This window comes from Salvelinus fontinalis, chromosome 1 (assembly GCF_029448725.1).
Source record: "Salvelinus fontinalis isolate EN_2023a chromosome 1, ASM2944872v1, whole genome shotgun sequence".
NCBI classification, from domain to species: domain Eukaryota; kingdom Metazoa; phylum Chordata; class Actinopteri; order Salmoniformes; family Salmonidae; genus Salvelinus; species Salvelinus fontinalis.
In genome coordinates this window covers 23470172-23491211 of record NC_074665.1, presented here as the reverse complement: position 1 = coordinate 23491211, position 21040 = coordinate 23470172, and the positions used below count along the sequence as shown (strand labels likewise).

Below are 21040 nucleotides of genomic sequence, written 5' to 3'. Positions count from 1 at the left end.
ATCCCGCCCACTCCATTTTTCAAGCCTGTAGTGGAGTTCAACGCACGGTTGTGCTGTCAGCACTGTTGGGAACTTTTATGCTGAATTGCATTTGAAAAACGACAACAAACACCAAGATGGCCGGCCGGGTGAGTTTCCTTTAAATAAATGGCTTTAGTTAAACATATTTACACATTGGCGAGAATGATAACAATACTGTGTTGTAATGATTTTTTAGCATCTGCTACTACCTCCAACTCACTAGCCTGTGTGGCAGAGTAATTTACGTAATTCAAATCTTAGCCCGGAAGACCGAGTATTTTATGACCAGTGTCCACTGTGAGCATACCTCAATGACTGCAAGCAATGCAATATCTAACTAGCTAGCGACACAATGCAAGTACCGATGCGTGGGTAAAATAACTGGGGAAGCCAGAAAAATAAAGCCATATTACAACCTATTACATTTACATTTAAGTCATTTAGCAGACGCTCTTATCCAGAGCGACTTACAAATTGTGATAATTGCGTTGTTTACTCTGTAACCTGTTAGTTCATATGCCTTGCCACCGTGATATAGACCTAAAGTCGAGGCAATAAGACACAGTGGCAGAATAACTTAAACCACACCGTTGTTTCATCACAAAACAACATCTATCCGGTGAAGTCCACAACCGCTTGTAGCATTTGTCAGACTACTTAAACAACTATGGATTGAACCATGGAGAGTTACCGCAAGTCGCAAAGAAAACAGGAGCTGCCTCCTCTATTCCAGCACCATTTCAACTTCAATATTTCAACATCATCAAATCACCTATGCTTATTCTAATACAGTGACGACTAAAATATACCAAAAACTATTTGGGCCAATCAATGTAAACTAATATGATGTAGCTGTCCATGGTACTGATTCCTCTCTCTCTCTCTGTGTTTGTGCATGCAAGTAGAAAAAAACATGTTCACTCACCCTACTTGTAGAGAGACGCCAATGAATGCCATCCTGTCTTTCATGTCGCCGAACCGGTCTATGACTGTCATAAACACACTTCGTTTTTGTTATCCTAGGCTAAAATGCTTGCTCACTGGCCTAACTTCCTTTCATGGGCAACGGTGCGCCAGGCCAGCTAGTTAACATTAGTGTTAGCCTACTACATCTAGCTATATATTGAACTTCCACCCTCTCTGGCAAGGCGCACAATGTTAGAATTTATTGTTGGATCCGAATCACCGTTATAATCAGTCTGGAGAAGTAGGTAAAACCACAAGTTTAAATCCCTATCTCCATCCATGGGTAATTTAGGAAAGGGACAATTTTAGCTAGCTAGGTAGCCAACGGAGGACAAGGACACAACATGATGCAACAATTCAAGTTTTTTCTGTAAATGTCGTTTTGCTTTTGATGTGCTTGGTGTGAAGCCACATCCAAACTGGCTTCCCTTGACATTTTTTGTTGTTGTAGTTGGTGTGCCAAGACCATTCACAGTTGAGCTCAATCAGTTTAGCTCAATGGTGATTGGCTATTATATATCTATTTTTTTTTATCAAGGCAGGCCAAATGGTAGCTGGCTTCCCTTGCATTCAATGCTATGGGCGGCAACAATGTCATACTAATTTTGACCAGACAGCATTAGATAGATGGGCTACACATACTGAGACAGAGGGGCGCTGTTTCGCTCGCTCTGATTTTTTCTCCGGTGAGATACATTCAGCCTTGCGAATTGCAGGAACATTTTGAAACACAGAGAGACAAAATACATTTATTTTGTATTTTTTTCTTGGTATTTTGGGGGGGGGGGGGGCCTGGCTTCCCTTGGCATCCATGAATACATGCCACTGTACAATACAATACACTCAAATAGTATATCTCTGTCTTATCTCTAACCGGTCTCAACAAGGAAATCTCATTGTAATAGTAGCTAACTAAGCCAGCGCAGTATGAAAGGATACATCTAGCTAAGCTAAATCTCGCCTGCCAAGGTTTAACAGCTGGCTAACTTGTTGACTAGCTTTTATGACCAGTCTAGCTAGGTACACTACATGGTCAAAATTATATGGACACCTGCGCGTCGAATAGCTCATTCCAAAATCTTGGGCTTTAATATTGAGTTGGTCCCCCCTCTGCTGCTATAACAGCCTCCACTCTTCTGGGAAAGCTTTCCACCAGATGTTGGAACATTACTGCAGGGATTTGCTTCTATTCAGCCACAAGAGCATGAGTGAGGTTGGGCACTGATGTTGGGCGATTAGCCCTGGCTCGCAGTCGGTGTTCCAGTTCATTTTGAGGTCATTGCTCTGTGCAGGCCAATCAAGTTCTTCCACACCGATCTTCAAAAAACATTTATGTATGGAATTGTAATACAGAAACAGGAAAGAGTCTTCCTCAAACTGTTGCCACAAAGTTGGAAGCACAGAATCGTCTAGAATGTCATTGTATGCTGTAGCGTTAAGATTTCCTTTCACTGGAACTAAGGGGTAGCCCGGACCATGAAAAATAGCCACATACCATTGTACTTCCTCCACCAAACTTTAAAGTTGGCGCTATGCATTGGGACAGGTAGTGTTACTCTTGGCATGCGCCAAACCCAGATTCGTCCATTGAACTGCCAGATGGTGAAGCGTGATTCATCACTCCAGAGAACGCATTTCCACTCCTCCAGAGTCCAATGGTGGCGAGCTTTACACCACTCCAGCCGACACTTGGCATTACGCATGGTGATCTTAAGCTTGGGTGCTGCTGCTCGGCCATGGAAACCCATTTCATGAAGCTTCCGAAAACAGTTATTGTGCTGAAGTTGCTTCCAGAGGCAGTTTTGAAACTCAGTAGTGAGTGTTGCAACCGAGGACAGAGGATTTTTACGCACTATGCACTTCAGCACTCGGCGGTCCCATTCTGTGAGCTTGTGTGGCCTACCACTATACGGCTGAGCCGTTGTTGTTCCTAGACGTTTCCACTTCACAATAACAGCATGGACAGTTGATCGGGGCAGCTCTTGCTGGGCATAAATTTGACAAACTGACCTGTTGGAGAGGCCAATTTGAAAGTCACTGAGCTCTTCAGTACGGGTCATTCTACTGTCAATGTTTGTCTATGTAGATTGCATGGCTGTGTGCTTGATTTTATACACCTGTCAGCAACGGGTGTGGCTGAAATAGCCAAATCCACGAATTTGAAGGGGTGTCAACGTACTCTAGAGGCACAACCGATAGCGAAGTCCAAATGTAATTTAACGTTACCTAGAGCTTTCCACTTTGGCTCTAGCTCTATGAACAATGTGGACTAGCTAGCCATCTAGGTATCCACTGACTGACAGTGGCACTGTAGCACATATGAAATGGAGATTCATCGTTGACTGTAATGTGTGGAAACTGTGGATAACATAATGTTATGATGTGACTGGGGCCCCTGCTGCAGATGTCAGCATAACTGTCTGTAAGAATAGGATAATTGCTTGAGCAATCACCCATCACTAATTTCCTTTTTTACCAAAAATAATATCTCATATCCTGCTTATTCATATTACGTTGATCTTTTACCCAGAAGTAAAATGATCTTGCGGAAGTTTGTCATTTCCCGTTTTACTTCTGGGGGGAATGCCTGGCTGCGTTCAGTACATTTTTCTGTTCTGGAAAGGAAGGAAGTGAAGTCTCCTTCCTCAAAAACAGAAACAATAGGCCCCCCCCCTTACGCTAATTTCACCCGTGTTTATTATGACCAAAAGGCTAATTTTTGTTTTCATTCATTTTTACGATAGAGAATTTTGACTTTTTCTGGCCTTGGAATTGAGTGGAAACAGTTTATCATCTGCACACGGGCATTGAAAATCATCGCACCTGTTTAAGCAACGCCTTCAACAAAACACCAAATAATGGAATTTCTCGTGGAAGAATTTTGTTGCATCCCTCCAATAGACCTTCAGACAGTTGTACCATCTATGCCAAGATGCATTGAAGCTGTTCTGGCTCCTCGTGGTGGCCCAACGCCCTATTCAGACACTTTATGTTGGTTCTTTATTATGGCAGTTAACTGTACTTAAATCAAGCAGAGTCTTGCTCACATGTAGTTTTTCCTGTAGGTTTTTTCTATTCATTTTGAGCTGATTACATTTCAAAAGAATGTGTAGAATTCCCTTAACTAAATCTGCAACTCACATTAACTTAATTGAAACTGCTTAGTTAAAACTGTGCTCTTAGTGCTCCACACATCATTAGAAAGTCTTTCTTTGCCTTAGAAGGGGAAAAGCCCTAGAGATTTGCTCCTGTCAGCCAACTCAGCTCAGTATTCCACACAGTTTTCCATTAAGTTGTCAGCATATGTGGTAAGTGTACCTATTAAGGCCCCGTAAACATTACGCCCTCTTCCATTTTTTGGATTGAAATGAGTGATGAACCGATATTAAATTTTTGGCTGATACCGATATTCAATATTTTCCTTGCCAATAAAAATGATACCGATAACCAATATTTTAAATTTTAGCGGCCTTTTAAGCATTCTAGTACAGTTAAATAGTTAACACACACACATGGATGGACGCAGCGGTCGTAGGCAAGAGGCGTAACAGTTCGTGGTTCGAATCCAGGCTGTATCACTTCCGGCCATGATCGGGAGTCCCATAGGGCGGTGCACAATTGGCCCAGCGTCATCCGGGACGTATGTCCCCATGACCAGTAAAACATAATCAAAACCTATTTCTTTCACTTACTTGCTGTGCTGTTTCGTTGTTCATTTGTTCGTTTCATTCTCAACCAGGATTTCTATGGAACGCCATTTGGGTCTTTGCTATTTGACGTGTATCTTTTTTGACACACACTCTTTGACCAATCAGGGCTTGAATATGACTGCACATAAAAATGTTCATACATTTTTTACGTAGTTATCACACATTGATTACACTATCACTCGTATTTCATGTCACAACGATTCATCTATACGTATGCTATGATGCTGGTAAAGTTGTCTCGCGCACCTACAGTGCTGGTCATAAAAAAAAGCTAGCTAGCTCATAGATGCAAACAATTTTATTTCCCAAAAACATAGCAAAATGACACAATCTGTTTCAGTAGCTATAGTTAGCTAGCTAACTATATAGCTAGGTGTCATCATCTAAAATAACCCTAATTTATAAGACCGTTCTTATTTGATTAATGGAGGTTGGACCAATCTATGTGAAGCTAGCCACAATAAGGATTAGCCACAATAGTGGACTTTGCAGTTAGCCTTCAAAATAAAAGTATGGCATAAGTCTACTATTTTGTATTAATTTGCATCACTGTCAATGACATAATTTTATTTTGAAGGCAAACCGCAAATTCCACTATTGTGCCTAAATCTTATTGTGGCTAGCTTCACAACACATAAACCGGTCCGGTCGAGCCTCACTAGCCAGATGAAGCTAGCTGGCTGCTTATAACGTTAGCTTTGTGCAACAGGGTTAAGTAGCTGGCTAGCTATTTATTTCATGAACTGAAGTTAAATTTCAATAGGAGAACAACAAGTGGCAACCTTGCTAATACTTACGCACAAGCATTCCTAAATCATTGCTAAGAATAATGAAAATGACTGCAGTTTCTACTGGTCATTGTTTTCAGGCTGGTTGTAATGGTGCTCGCTAGGTACCAAGCTAAAGCTAGCAACCCCAGAAGTTGCGGTCGAACAAATGATGCTTTATTACCAATGCAGTATTGTAAACGCATCATTCGTTTCCGGGGTTTGCGTGTTCGCAGACTTTTTTTGTAGAGCTTTGACAGTGCTACTGTATATTTTTTGACACGCAAAGAGCCAAATGGCGTTCCATAGTATGTATGTCATGAAGCTAATACCAGTAAAGCTATTACTGTGTAACTCCGGTAGGGCAATATCTGAAAAATTGCGCACTTGCTAGTGTGTACCGGTGCTCGACCAGTCGGCGAAAGGCCAACATCACGCACGACAGAGAATGGTTGATTGTCAAGGGCAATGAATTCCATTATCTTGACTTTAATGGATTTCACCTTTGAGTTGTCTCACTGAAATTTTCTTACTCTTTCAAATGACTGCTAGACTTGTTGACTGCTTGATCCACACAGCAGACATTGTGGGCTAGGTTAGGATTGCTGTGTTGCACGCGTAGCGCAATATTTTACGTGGCGTCACTGCGTCATGTAACTATGTTATATAGGTATGCACGGTAGCTTTGACATCGGTTTTTAACATCGGCGTTAAACTAGACATCGGCCGATTCCGATGTTGGCATTTTTAGCTAATATCGAGAGAATAAGATCAGGGTTGAAGGATATCAGGGATAGAAGACCTTCATCTAGGTGCTACTCTTATTTGGTTCACCACATGTACTTTTGTAATACAACAGCAGAGGGTGAGATTTGAAACTGTCTCCAGACAGGCTTAAGAAAGACAAGTTGAACTAATTAACAAGAATAGGAGTACAGCAAATGTGAACCAGATTTCAGATAATTCATTTAAAAGTTGTTTTGTCTAGGCCTCCAGAGTGGCACAGCAGTCTAAGGCATCACTACAGACCCGGGTTCGATCCCAGGCTATGTCACAACCGGCCATGACCGGGGATCCCATAGGGCATTGCTCAATTGGCGGATCATGTTTCGGATGACACGTGACTTGACCTTCGCTTCTCCCAAGACTGTTGGGGAGTTGCAGCAATGAGACAAGATCGTAATTGGATATGACGAAAAAGGGGCGAAAATAAAAATACGTTGTTTTTGTTAGTCTTTGTGCATGGCGTTCATCCACAGATGGCCGGTGCAGTTAGGGGTAAGTCAAGTCCTGTACAATGCTTTAACCTTATCTTCATCAAATGATCCATAAAGGGACCACTGAATATTTCTCAGAATACTTTTTACACCACTTACGTACGTCTACGTGTGGGTGTGCAAGTTGTATATTATTCACATTTTTTCTATTGATTCCTTGTCAGATCTCTAGTAATCCATTATACTCAATATTATGTTACTTTATCTCTAGTAACCATTTATGTGTCATATCACAAATTCCTCCTCCTCTCTTGTTCTATTTATATAGGGGTTTAAATATTCACTCTAGTGTTCTGTTTAACAGCATATTCTGAAATAATACACTCTTCTTTCATATCTCCTTACAGAATCCCTATATAACATTATAAGTCTTTAGTTATTCACATCCACACCACCAGCAACGATCACAGCCCGAGAGGTACACATATCATGTTCTCGAGGAAATCTCAGTGTCCGGGGGTATCAAAGAACATTGTTACAGCCCATACCCATCTCAGCTGTTACCCTCTCAAACGTTTCAATGGCTTCGCCTGTCTGTGCTCACTACCTGTAGATCGATGGGCGGTAACCCTAACCCTAACCCATCTCAGCTGTTACCCTCTCAAACGTTTCAATGGCTTCGCCTGTCAGTGCTCACTACCTGTAGATCGATGGGCGGTAGTGGACACCATATGTATCTTCAACAGTTCCCAGTGGTTCTCGACCACGTAGACACTTCTTATAAATGCCTACAGACAGTTGTCAGTGGGGCCTCTCCTGCCCTCACTCTAGCCTTCTCCTAAGACTTGCCCCTACTTCCTATACATATATATATATATATATATATATATATATATATATATATATAACATATATAATACATATATAATACATATATAATAACCATAGATAACGTTATAAATAAAAAAACTCAGCTCACAGAACTGTTTGGGCTATTCATTATTTTACATATATAACTATACTTAAGGTATTTACATCCACACCACTCCATATGGATATATGCACCATATGTATCTTCAACGGTTCTCTAGCCTACCAGAGACTATGGTACAGTGGTCCCAGACCCCATAGCCAATTCACAAAAACGCCTATAGAACGCTACTTCCTATACATATACAACAACACCCGTGCTCAATTACACTCCAGCTATTATTAGTAGTCCCAGACTACGATGGGCCGTGATGGATGGAACCACTACATAACGTCATAGATTGAAAAACTCAGCTCACACTTCACTCCACATTCACGCTGGAGCTTGTCCCCTGACATCTCTCATTCAGTCAGTACGTTATAGCTAAATTTCAATCTCTTGTAATACAATTTTGAATCAGTTTATTATTCATATTTCAAACTCTTGTAATCCAAATATCAATCAGCTTAATATGTCATATCTCACAATCACACAACTTTCACATCCACATTCACTTAGTACTAGCCCTTGCTCTAGGCTTCTCTCTAAGACTAGCTCTAGGCTTCTTCTGTCATATGTATCACTGCTGCGTTTCCTCTATAGTCTCTACAGTCGCCATAGTCTCTACAGTATCTAAACTCTCTATAGTCTCGCATATCTATAGTCTCTGTGTCTATAGTCTCAGTAGTTTATGTAGTCATAAATGCTATGGTCCTTATAGATTCTATAGTCTTGCCACATACAGTTGCAGTCGGAAGTTTACATACACTTAGGTTGGAGTCATTAAAACTCATTTTCAACCACTCCACAAGTTTCTTGTTTAACAAACTATAGTTTTGGCAAGTCGGTTAGGACATCTACTTTGTGCATGACACAAGTAATTTTTCCAACAATTGATTACAGACAGATTATTTCACTGTATCACAATTCCAGTGGGTCAGAATTTTACATACACTAAGTTGACTGTGCCTTTAACCTGTTTGGGATAGGGGGCGGTATTTAGAAGCTTCTGATAGGCTAATTGACATAATTTGAGTCAATTGGAGGTGTACCTGTGGATGTATTTCAAGGCTTACCTTCAAACTCAGTGCCTCTTTGCTTGACATCATGGGAAAATCAAAAGAAATCAGCCAAGACCTCAGGAAAAAAAATTGTAGACCTTCACAAGTCTGGTTCAACCACATTCAACTGTACAAACAATAGCAAGTATAAACACCATGGGACCACGCAGCTGTCATACCGCTCAGGAAGGAGGTGCATTCTGTCTCCTAGAGATGAACGTACTTTGGTGCGAAAAGTGCAAATCAATCCCAGAACAACAGCAAAGGACCTTGTGAAGATGCTGGAGGAAACAGGTACAAAAGTGTCTATATCCACAGTAAAACGAGTCCTATATCGACATAACCTGAAAGGCCGCTCAAAGTTCTGACCCACTGGAATTATGATACTGTGAATTATAAGTGAAACAATCTCTGTAAACAATTGTTAGAAAAATTGTGTCATGCACAAAGTAGATGTCCTAACCGACTTGCCAAAACTATAGAAATTTGTGGAGTGGTTGAAAAACGAGTTTTAATGACTCCAACCTAAGTGTATGTAAACTTCCAACTGACTTGTCTAGTTAAATAAAGGTAAAATAAAAATACCCTAGACCCTCTCCAATTCACATACCGCCCAAACAGATCCACAGATGACGTTATCGCAATCGCACTCCACACTGCCCTTTCCCACCTCTACAAAAGGAACACCTATGTGAGAGTGCTGTTCATTGACTACAGCTCAGCGTTCAACACCATAGTGCCCTCAAAGCTCATCACTAAGCTAAGGACCCTGAGAGTAAACACCTCCCTCTGCAACTGGATCCTGGACTTCCTGATGGGCTGCTCCCAGGTGGTAAGGGTAGGCAACAACACGTCTGCCACGCTGATTCTCAACACTGGGGCCCCTCAGGGGTGTGTACTAAGTCCCCTCCTGTACTCCCTGTTCACCCACGACTGCGTGGCCAAACACGACTCCAACACCATCATTAAGTTTCCTGACGACACAACAGTGGTAGGCCTGATCACCGACAACGAGAACAGGTCAGAGAACTTTCAGTGTGGTGCCAGGACAACAACCTCTCCCTCAATGTTAGCAAGACAAAGGAGCGGATTGTGGACTACAGGAAAAGGCGGGCCAAACAGGCCCCCATTAACGTTGACAGGGCTTGTAGTACTTTAAAGTATTTTTACTTAAGTACTTTACCCCACCGACTTTGGGTAGAAAACCAATAGCTTTTGCTCATGATAAATATACATTGTGGTCATCCTCACAATTCAAGCCAGTCTTCCATGAAAGCAATTTAGTTTGTCCTTCTCTTAGGCTTAATCTGTGAACAGGAAACCGCCCCTGTGTGTTTGGTGAACAAACAAACTATTAGTCTATAGCAGTTCTACTGGTTTCAATGTTATGGTCTCTAAGGGTTTTCAATGGTAAAAGTCCCAAACACACACTGTATAGTGTTTTCAAATGGTATTGGGTTGGATTTAATAGTAAATGTCACTAATCACACTACACAGAGATGTTTTCTAATAATTGTACTGAAAAACATATGACTGCCATGCAGTGGTTTATAATTGTATTATTTTCTTAGTGTTGTCACAACAGTTTAGTCACTAGCCCATTTCTCCAAAGTTTTGGGCTTGTATGAAAGGTATTGATATGAGAATTGCACCATAGGGATAGCCCCCTGAGAGCTGCCTCTTGTTGGACTATTCAAGGAGAGTTGGCTTGAAGAATTAGGTTGCTAAGAGAAGGACACACTTAATTGCTTTCATGGAAGACTGGATCGAATTGTGATGACGACCACACCACGTATTGTCATCATGAGCGAAAGCTATTGGTTTTCTGACCAAAGTTGCAAAGAAATTGTTGTGATACATTTGATAGACACAAGAGACCAGCAAAATGGATAAAAGGGTGTGGCAGTAGCAGGAACAGCGGCATCTAGTGGGCAAAACTTGGTACTTTCACTTAATTTATTGGGAAAATGCAAGCAATTTCAATGGCTAATTTCTTTGAACAGGGAATAAAAATTCCGGAAATTCACTGAGAATACATTATATTGTATGCATAAACAATATTCCAAGTCCAGGCTTTATACAACTTGTCGAACAAATTAAATTATACCGTGTCCTGGGGTGGGCTTGGTTTGGGTGGTCCGTGAGTGGCTTTTTACCATTTCATTTGAATTCCTCACATCTTAAGAATAGTTTTTTTTGCAAAGTGTCCCTTAGACCTCCAGCAGTGTTGATAGCTAATTCACCACAATTTCCACCTCAGTTTCTACTGTTTCACACGTTTCCCTGCTGTGAACAATCCAGATCATTAGAACAGCAAAGCAGCCCTCTTTGTCATGTGTGTTATTATTTTACAACCAATGGACCCCCTTTTCAACAGTAAGCAGGGAATCACTATTTATAGTGAGGCTTCCCCTTTTAGGCTCTTTAATTACTGTTTGGAAAAGTAGAAGTGGTGTGTTACTTGGGAGGAAGGGAAGTCTTTATTGTGGGCTATCAGATTCTCCTGCTCTCAATTTGATTTAGGCCTAGCCTATCCTATAGTTTGAGCTCAAGGAAACAGTTGTGAAATGTGCACAGCGTGTTGCTTGTACCTGTTACCTGCCACAGGACCAAAACCAAGGAGAAGTTGAGCCTCGGGCTTCAACTCTCTTAGATGTTGCGGAAATTGACCCACTATGTTGTTTACTTTCTGCATCTATGTCATATCTCTGAGTATAATTTTCCAAATGACAGTCAAGTGACGAACAGCTGTTGTGATAGTGCATGCGATTCAGCAACAACCTAGGTCCTGGAAAAAAAGGTTTTTGAGTGGAATGTCCAGAGTATTTTGCTGTCTCGTTCATTACACCGGTAAAGACCGTTGTGCCTCGATATCCCTCGTGAATTGATGTTGATCATCTGTTGTCTGCTTGATTTACGGCAGGGTCTCATCAGTTCAACAGAGAAAGCGTAAAGGTAACGAGTTCATGCTTTCATATGTTTTTGTGCCTTGGAAGTCGACTGTGCACAACCGTGGCGATTTTAGCATGTTTATCTTAGTGGGGTAAACTCAACCAACATTTTGTGTTGCATGCCAGCAAAGCCACTACACAGCTTTTGTGTTATTTTATTTGGACTATGTGGTCTAAAAAGGAAGGAAAATACAATCACGAGGATCCACTTTTATAGAAAATATACTGACAAAGATAGAGCATTGCGCAAACAAAACAACCCTTGCAATATCAACTGGAATTACGTGGGTCTATTACTGAACAAATATTTGAACGGGAAACATGGTTACAGACCCAACAACATTATATAATATCCCCTCCTCGTGAAGGAAACCACATGAGCTAATTATAATACACAAAGTAAGCAAAACAATGAAATCATTCCAACATTGCCTAAAATGATGAATAAGATACTTTTGTATATATAGTGTATGTGGACACCCCTTCAAATGAGTGGATTAGGTTATTTCAGCCACACCCATTGCTCACAGGTGTATAACATTGAACACACAGGCATGCAATCTCCATAGACAAATATTGGCAGTAGAATGGCTTTACTGAAGAGCTCATTGACTTTCAACGTGGCACTGTCATAGGATGCCACCTTTCCAACAAGTCAGTTCGTCAAATTTCTCTCCTGCTAGAGCTGCCCCGGTCTACTGTAAGTGCTGTAATTGTGAAGTGGAAACGTCTAGGAGCAACGAAAGCTCAGCCGCGTAGTGCCAACTTCATAGTGCCGCTGTAAAGTTTGGTGGAGGAGGAATAATGGTCTGGGGCAGTTTGTCATGGTTCGGGCTAGGCCTTTTAGTTCCAGTGAATGGATATCTTAACGCTACAGCATACAATGACGTTCTAGACGATTCTGTGCTTCCAACTTTGTGGCAACAGTTTGAGGAAGCACGTTTCTTGTTTCAGCATAACAATGCACCTGTGCACAGAGCGAGGTCTATACAGAAATGGTTTGTCGAGATCGGTGTGGAAGAACTTGACTGGCCTACACAGAACCCTAACCTTGACCCCATTGAACACCTTTGGGATGAATTGGAACGCCAACTGCGAGCCAGACATAGTTGCCGAACATCAGTGCCCAACTTCACTAATGCTCTTGTTGCTGAATGGAAGCAAGTCCCTGCAGCAATGTTCCAACATCTAGTAGAAAGCCTTCCCAGAAGAGTGGAGGCTGTTATAGCAGCAAAGGGGGGACCAACTCCATATTAATGCCCATGATTTTGGAATGAGGTGTTCGACGAGCAGGTGTCCATACTTTTGGTCATGTAGTGTACTAATGAGATAAACCTACAATATAAGCAATAAAACAATTGAGATGTACAAACTATGGCATAATGAGCGAGTAGCCGATTCAGCACTTTTGAAATGTACAGAGACAGAATTCAGAACATGGGCCTTTGTTACAGTATTCTCCCAGTACACCAAGTCAGTACTGTAGGATAAATAACATGGGCATTTAAGCAGACAATGAAAGCTCTTACAATATTCAATGATAATATTTCTCTAAAACTGGCTATAGGCTACATGTGCACCACCAAGTCAGAACAGTAGACTAAGTTATGATGGGAGAGGGACCAAATTCTTAAGGTGAGACACATGGGCTACTAACAGCTTACTACACAACATACACTTAGTATTACTTTTTTAGCTACAGTATACATATCTCCCTGTCATATTACATCATTTATGCAGCAGTATACAAGACATGGTCTCACTTGAACGTGGCGCGGCGGTCCTTATGGGCGAACTTTCATCAAACTTTGTCATCAAAGTCTGGCAGTCTCTGGATTTATGGTGCTTTCAAGACGTCAATGATCTTCAGGTCGGAGCTCGAGAAAGAGGCCAGAGTTTCTGACTTGGAATTGCGAGCTGGATGACCGTTCAAAACATTTTCCCAGTCCAAACTATTTTTTTTCTGAATTCCCAGTTATTTTGAACGCGGCAGAAGTCATGCTGGATTGACAGCAGGGGCAATGTATTCAACCTATTCTTCCCCATAGTGTGTTGTGTGAATGTTTATTCTTTTAAGCTTGTAAAAGAGACCCTGACAGATGTTTTAAATCCTTAAACCCAGACTTGGACCACACACCCTCTCCACCAAATAGCAGGTGGGGGAAACAAAATAGTGATTGCTTTGCGACACTTGCAGTTAGCCATTGACTCCTTCCAAACCACTCATTGTTGAATTTGTGATTTCGACTTGTTGTGTAATGTTTATGTCCAATGGCGGATGAGCACCGATACGTTATATCATTTCTCTTCATATGACAAGGATTGAAAATGATTTGCCAGTAGATTTTTTTTCTTGATTCCTGCTTGTCTAGCTTGCTAGCTAAGATTGTGAAAGTGTGATGTTGACACGATCAGTCCAGTCAAAGCTACAGGAGATATAACGTGATTTGTCCCATGACCTTGCGCCTTCATGGAAGGGCACTTCTAATGTAAATATATGGCAGCACCCAAGGGGGTTTGAACTGCCTAGCTCTCGCTGTAGATTCGCCTGTGACCTAGTGTCCCCATGAGTGACAACTCTGAGACAATCTAGTTTACGCTCTGTATTTTCACTGACTGCCCCTCCACCACAGAAAGCACTGAACTAGGCTAAAACACCCGCATTTGGAGCTGCTTTTCTTAGAGTTTGTATGCGGCTTTATTAGCTTAGGGCAAGTGTTTCAGTTTTTTTCATTGTTTGCAAACTGATATGTGACACGAATTAATGCCAAAATAACATGCAAAACAGGTGGGGCTCTGCCCCTCTTGCCCTGAATGCTAGGGCGCAACACCCAGCGCTATTCCTATTCATTATTCTGGATATAATGACAACAAATTACATAGCCCAGTGGGTTTAATCACAATATGATCTGGTAATGAAATAACATGACAAATACATTTTGTTTTCAATGTTAGACCTGCAGTTTTAAACAATACAAGCGGCTTGAAGTAACGTAAACTCACTCACTTTTGTACATCGCCTTGGTCCGTACAATTTACCTTATTTTAGCGCCCCAAAAACGTAATACTTCCAGATCAACTGTAATGTCAATACCATTGTAAAGCACAATTTCTCCCCTTTCCAACAGAATCAATTACATGACCCCCACGCTGCCCGTTTCTGCATAATTCAACAAGGCAATGAGCTCCGTCGGGTCTTTAAAAAAATGGCGGGTGGGGAAGCGAAACTAATGCATGATAGTGAGAAGGAGAGATGTTGTGTGGGAAAATTGCTTTTTTCACTCGATCTGTCCAACTTATCACCTTATCGCCTCTAAAATATAAATAAAACACTATAAACAGTTTATATAATGTGTCATTACATACCTATTTGAAGGTTTGTGTCAAATTTGAATCGGGTTTTTAGGGCGGTGCTAATGTGATCTTAGAAGTAAACAGCGGCTTTGAGAATGATGATCGCATGCAATGATGACGCAAAAAAATTACTAGGTGTCCCACCTTACCCCCGTCACTGTCCATTTCTTGTTTTTAAACGATGAGAGAAGTGCTGCACCTGGTGGAGAGAGATTGTAAGACAGAAATAGTTGCTTTAGGCGGGCTGTACGTTACAACATGACACGTCACGATGTAACGGAGGGTCCGTTTCTTCAACTTTTCTCCAATACTATAGAGCCATTACCATGTCGATCAATGCTTGAATAGAAACGTAGTTCACACCCCCAATTTTGAAGTCAACACAGTCGCTACAGTTCCATTAGTTTTCTTTGTAGCCTCGTATGAATGTTGCGGTTGCGCACATTTGTACGGAATGGGGGGAGTTGACGTTAGCCTACTTCAACTTGAATTTGGAGTACTGGAATAGCCTAGCTTGAAAATCAGACATTTCCTCAATTTGGTGCATGAAAAGTTATTGTAGCCAGTTTATAAGTTCTCCTGCTCCCTTTATAATTATCCGTGATTTCATTTTTGATCATTTGTTTTGTGAGAGATGTGGCCACTTTCGTTTGTTTCCCACGGCTTCAATTGAAGGGTGCTGCGCTACTCTGTTGCGGTGAAACCACGTGCGGTTATTATGGGGATGACAACACCTGACGTTGGCTTCAACTTGCCTTTCCATACAAATCCTCCCATTAAAAAAAGGAACCTGGTTTTTGGTAACTTTCTAAGGATGAAAACAGCGATAGTGAGATTAATTCAATCGCTATTCATCGATTTATTTATGTGTGCCTGCGTCGACCACACAGGCTACAGATAAATTGTCATGCATATATCCAATCTATATAGTCAGGCAATGTCCACATTATTCTCATTTAAAAAAAAATTATAATAATTTGAATATCAATGCATTCACAAGGCCTAAAAAATGCTTTATTCTTAGTGATAATGGCCTACTTTTCCCCCCTTCTTTAAAAAAAACTTTTTGCATGCATTTCTGGGAGGAGGGAGGGTTCTATATTAGGCCCTATGTAGAATTATATACATTATACAATTGTATAACATTGAGTTCCTTGAAAATTACAATTTAGCGCTTGAAAAAGCCCCTGAAAGTCCTTGAATTTGTCTTGCCAATGTCTCTATGAACCCTGCTCAAAGGATGTATAGTCCTAGGTATATGTTGCTGTATAGGTGGAGTTATGGGCCAATTTGCATATATTCACTTTTATTCCTCTAAGTACACACGTGGAACTGCATGAAAATCAGTTATATTTTTTGTTTCAAACATTTTAAAATGTTGGTCCCAATGTCACACATTGGCCCCATTCTTTATAGAAAGACCCATTTACATCAGTACAGGTGATAGGCTGTGATCTTGTAAGGATTCACAGCCAAGGGAAGAGGTCTTCTCATTACAGCATATACATGTATGTCAATGGGTCATGTGTCCCTTTGTAAAGGTTATTGAGTCTCATTTTCTTCTCATTTCCAGACTCTGCAAGCTGGGCGATGTCCAACAGATGAACTGTCACTGACCAACTGCGCAGTCGTGAGTGAGAAGGAGTCACAGTTTGAACAGTAAGGTGTGAGTGTGTGAGTGTGTGAGTGTGTGAGTGTGTGAGTGTGTGAGTGTGTGAGTGTGTGTGTGTGTGTGTGTGTGTGTGTGTGTGTGTGTGTGTGTGTGTGTGTGTGTGTTTTGATCCCCAGCCCCTGAGGTGCCTCTGTTAAAATCAAAGGCCAGTGTGTGGGTAGTGGCAGATCACAATGCATTACTGGGGCTCAGCTCTCTAGCCACGATGCCAAAAAAGCCTCAGGGCCATCACACTCTCTATGGCTGCTCTGATTTCCTTTTCTATCATGTCACTAAATTGTCTCGGTCTTCTCATCTCTGGCCTCGCACATGTCCCTCTGGGGCAGGCGTGGGACTCAACAAAGCTCTCTCACCTGGTGAAAGAAGTAACCCATTCTGTTTTTAGCATTTTCATTTTCCTGACTGATCAAAACAACGTGTTTTCTCTCTCAATAGAATGCTTGCTATCCGTGTAAACATGCATATTCTAGTACTCTGTATGATATTCTTCTCCTCTACGCAGTCACGTGACGGTGAGAACCACGCCGACCCACAAGTTTGTGTTCACAGTGAAGACCCACCAGAGTGTGGTCCCAGGAACCATCGCCTTCAGTCTTCCCCAGGTAGGAGCCACCATCATGGCCTTCATAAATAGGCTACACACTGTGTTTAAACCTCTCCTCGCTTGAATGTCTTGTGTAAAATGTCTTGTAACAGTAAACGGACTAAAGGTCTAACCCACATCTTTAGGGCATTTTATAAATAAAACCATTATTTAATCAACGAGGATGAAGTGGGTTTCTACAAGTGCAGCTCCGGAACATTCTGTGGATGTAACTGACGCCATCTGAGCGTCTTACTTCACCTGAGGCTGTACTGTGCTCTAGCTGTCTAACTTCTATGGCCTGTCTGTCTGTGTGCTCCTCTTTCCGTCTGTTGTCTTTCTATCATGTATGTCACCGCTTTTGACCTATGACCTTGCCTGACTGCCTGCTCTTTCTCCATCTTTAAACTCTGCAGCCACAGCAGCACACAGGTACTACAGTAACGTCCTCACCCCGGTCTTGTTTTACGACTAGATTGGAGTGTAAACGGAAGTAGAAACGGTAGAAACATTTTGAAGTTGTAGCGATGCACTACACCATAACTCTTCACTGGACATTTGTCAATGGCCTAATGTGCCATACATCAGCCAAGAGCTTAGGCCTAAGTCATGTAAAGTAATGCTCCATACATCAGCCAAGAGCTTAGGCCTAAGTCATGTAAAGTAATGCTCCATACATCAGCCAAGAGCTTAGGCCTAAGTCATGTAAAGTAGGTGACACATCAGTTCATGATCAGTCAAAAACCTGTTGCCTGGTCCTGACAGTTTTTGACCGTTTTGTGACTGATGTCCTTCTTGAAAGATGAAGTGGGTTGTAAAATAAGACCATGCTTGAGAGGAACGTTACACCACTGTTTTTGTCAGAACACCCTATTTGGTAGTTTTAGTACATCTCCAAAGTAACGTCGTCCACATATGTAAGAATGTATTTTTCCTGGGCCTGTTTGTACCTTGTTGCTGAGTAACTGGATGCCATAAATCAGGGTGGGGGAGGTGATTTATTTTGGGCAAAAAAACACTCCAGGCCACTCCTTTTGAATTTCTAAAAATAGAAAGTATGTAGAATTTATAATGGACCTATACATTTTCAAATAACTGCCCTTTTTCTGGCCCACAAAATTATATTGACAAACATATCTGTAAAAGAAATCTGTGGGCCCTCCGTTGAATTTTGAATTCTCATTGTGGCTCTCGAGCCAAAAAGTTTGCCCACCCCTGCCATAAATAGTTTATATAAAGGAAATGTGTGAACTGTACACTGATTAGGATAAATGACTTGTTTTTCAGAGAAAATGGGCAGGCATCTCCATTGGTCAGGATGTGGAAGGTAAGAGTGAAACATGATGATATTGAACTATGAGGTGATCGTGTGCGAGTGCAGGAAGGTACTTTCGGCTTCAAGCAGCCTCTTTAAGGCAATTGATTACCATTGCCATTGTATTACTACTCTCCTATTGTTAGCCACCAGATGGTTAGCTCTGGTCCATAGCCACAATAACCACTCAGTCTCAACAATAACAACCCAACATCCTTCTCTAGCAAAAACCCTGCAACCTAATCATATTTCACTCTAATGGTTATAGATGGTTCTCTTATGTCAGAGAAATGGCAATTATCCCATGATCCTTTGCTGCAGTGATAGAGCTTCCAGTTGATTGCAATACACTGAGTGTAAAAAACATTAGGAACACCTGCCTATTCCATGACATAGACTGATCAGGTAAATCCAGGTGAAAGCTGTGATCCCTTATTGATGTCACTTGTTAAATCCACTTCAATCAGTGTAGATGAAGATAGGAGACAGGTTAAAGAAGGATTTTTAAGCCCTGAGACAATTGAGACATGGATTGTGTATTTGTGCCATTCAGAGGGTGAATGGGAAAGACAAAATATTTACGTGTCTATGAACGGGGTATGGTAGTAGGTGTAAGGCGTACCGGTTTGTGTCAAGAAGTGCAACGTGGATGGGTTTTTAACGCTCAACCGTTTTCCGTGTGTATCAATAATGGTCCACCACCTAAAGGACATCCAGTCAACTTGACAAAACTGTGGGAAGTATTGGAGACAACATGGGCCAGCATCCCTGTGGAATGCTTTCAACAACCTTGTAGAGTCCATGCCCCCAAGAATTGAGGCTGTTCTGAGAACAAAAAGGGGATGCAACTCAATATTAGGAAGGTGTTCTTTTTCTTTAACATTTATTTGTATTAATTATTTATAATTTTTTATATACACTGCTCAAAAACATAAAGGGAACACTTACACAACACAATGTAACTCCAAGTTAATCACACTTCTGTGAAATCAAACTGTCCACTTAGGAAGCAACACTGATTGACAATACATTTCACATGCTGTTGTGCAAATGGAATAGACAAAAGGTGGAAATTATAGGCAATTAGCAAGACACCCCCAATAAAGGAGTGGTTCTGCAGGTGGTGACCACAGACCACTTCTCAGTTCCTATGCTTCCTGGCTGATGTTTTGGTCACTTTTGAATGCTGGCGGTGCTTTCACTCTAGTGGTAGCATGATAGTGCTACATTCTACAATGTAGGAAATAGTAAAAATAAAGAAAAACCCTTGAATGAGTAGGTGTCTATTGGTAGTGTATGTACAGTAACAGTCGAAAGTTTGGACACACCTACTCATTCCAGGGTTTTTCTTTATTTTTACTATTTTCTACATTGTAGCATAATAGTGAAGACATCCAAACTTTGAAATAACACATATGGAATAATGTAGTAACCAAAGCCATTTTAAGGCTACTGTCAGATTATATCTGTAGCGACAAGGCCTATTGTAATAGGCCTAAGTCCTATAGCTCTGCCTTAGCCTCATAGTCCGGATCTGTTTTAGTGCCACAGCCAACTCCTCTCTGTGTTCGTTCTTTGTCAAGCCAAACATGTAGGCATGGCAACAACAGTTGGCTACAGCACATGCGGTTTGGGACCAGACTAGCTCTGCCTAGGCAAATCAAAATATGAGCCCTTAAATTAGCAAAGTGTTGATATGTAAAGACACCCTGCCCTGGAATAGATCTGCTACATGGCTCATTTGCAAAACGGCGGTACGGCAACAAAAGCTGGGTGTGAACAGGTGTGGACGGAGCACTGTGAACAGCTAGTTCCCTTAATCACTTTCAGCCCCGTGTTGCAGTGTGCTCTCTCAGATGTGAAGCCCTGAACGACAGAGGCCCATTTGAACTCACTGTAACGTGAACAGTACACTCTAACAAATGGTAATAATTAGTTGTTTGTCCTTGATGAGGTTGTTCATTCAATATGATACAAAGTGGATAGCACTAACGTGCAAGGTACTGTAATCGAACACCAACCAGTTGACGTTGTACGTGAAAATAAAAACTGAGAAACGAGGTGTAAAGCAATTGGGCTTACAACTCTTTTGCCATCTCACTGTGTGTGTCCTTTCTCCGCTGTGTGTCCATGTAGTGACCGGCTACAACTTTGACAAGTCCAAGCAGTGTGTAGGCACCATGACAGTGGAGATTGACTTCCTGCAGAAGAAGAGCGTGGACAGCAGCCCATACGACTCAGACAAGATGGCTGCAGAGTTCATCCAGCACTTCAACAGCCGGGCCTTCAGTGTAGGCCAGCAGGTACTGGAACTGTAGCCTACAGATGGACGGGGAAGGCTCGGATGACAGGTTGGGGTTACACACATTACCTCCTCGAGGACTTTGTTGGTCTTGAAACTCTGGGTAGAAGTTTCCCGTACACACAGATCTAGGATCATCTTACCCTTATCC

At 41.6% G+C, this 21040-nt stretch overlaps 1 protein-coding gene across 1 annotated transcript in view; it reads left to right on the top strand.

Moving 5' to 3' along the window:
- Positions 1-21040, top strand: part of LOC129843332 (vesicle-fusing ATPase-like) — a 45168-nt gene continuing 24128 nt past the window's right edge. Inside the window, exons 1-5 of the mRNA XM_055912010.1 lie at positions 1-128; positions 16591-16676; positions 17192-17291; positions 18560-18599; positions 20724-20890. Of these exons, the coding sequence (XP_055767985.1) occupies positions 117-128; positions 16591-16676; positions 17192-17291; positions 18560-18599; positions 20724-20890 (405 nt within the window). The 5' untranslated portion in view covers positions 1-116. The remainder of the gene's footprint in view (positions 129-16590; positions 16677-17191; positions 17292-18559; positions 18600-20723; positions 20891-21040) is intronic.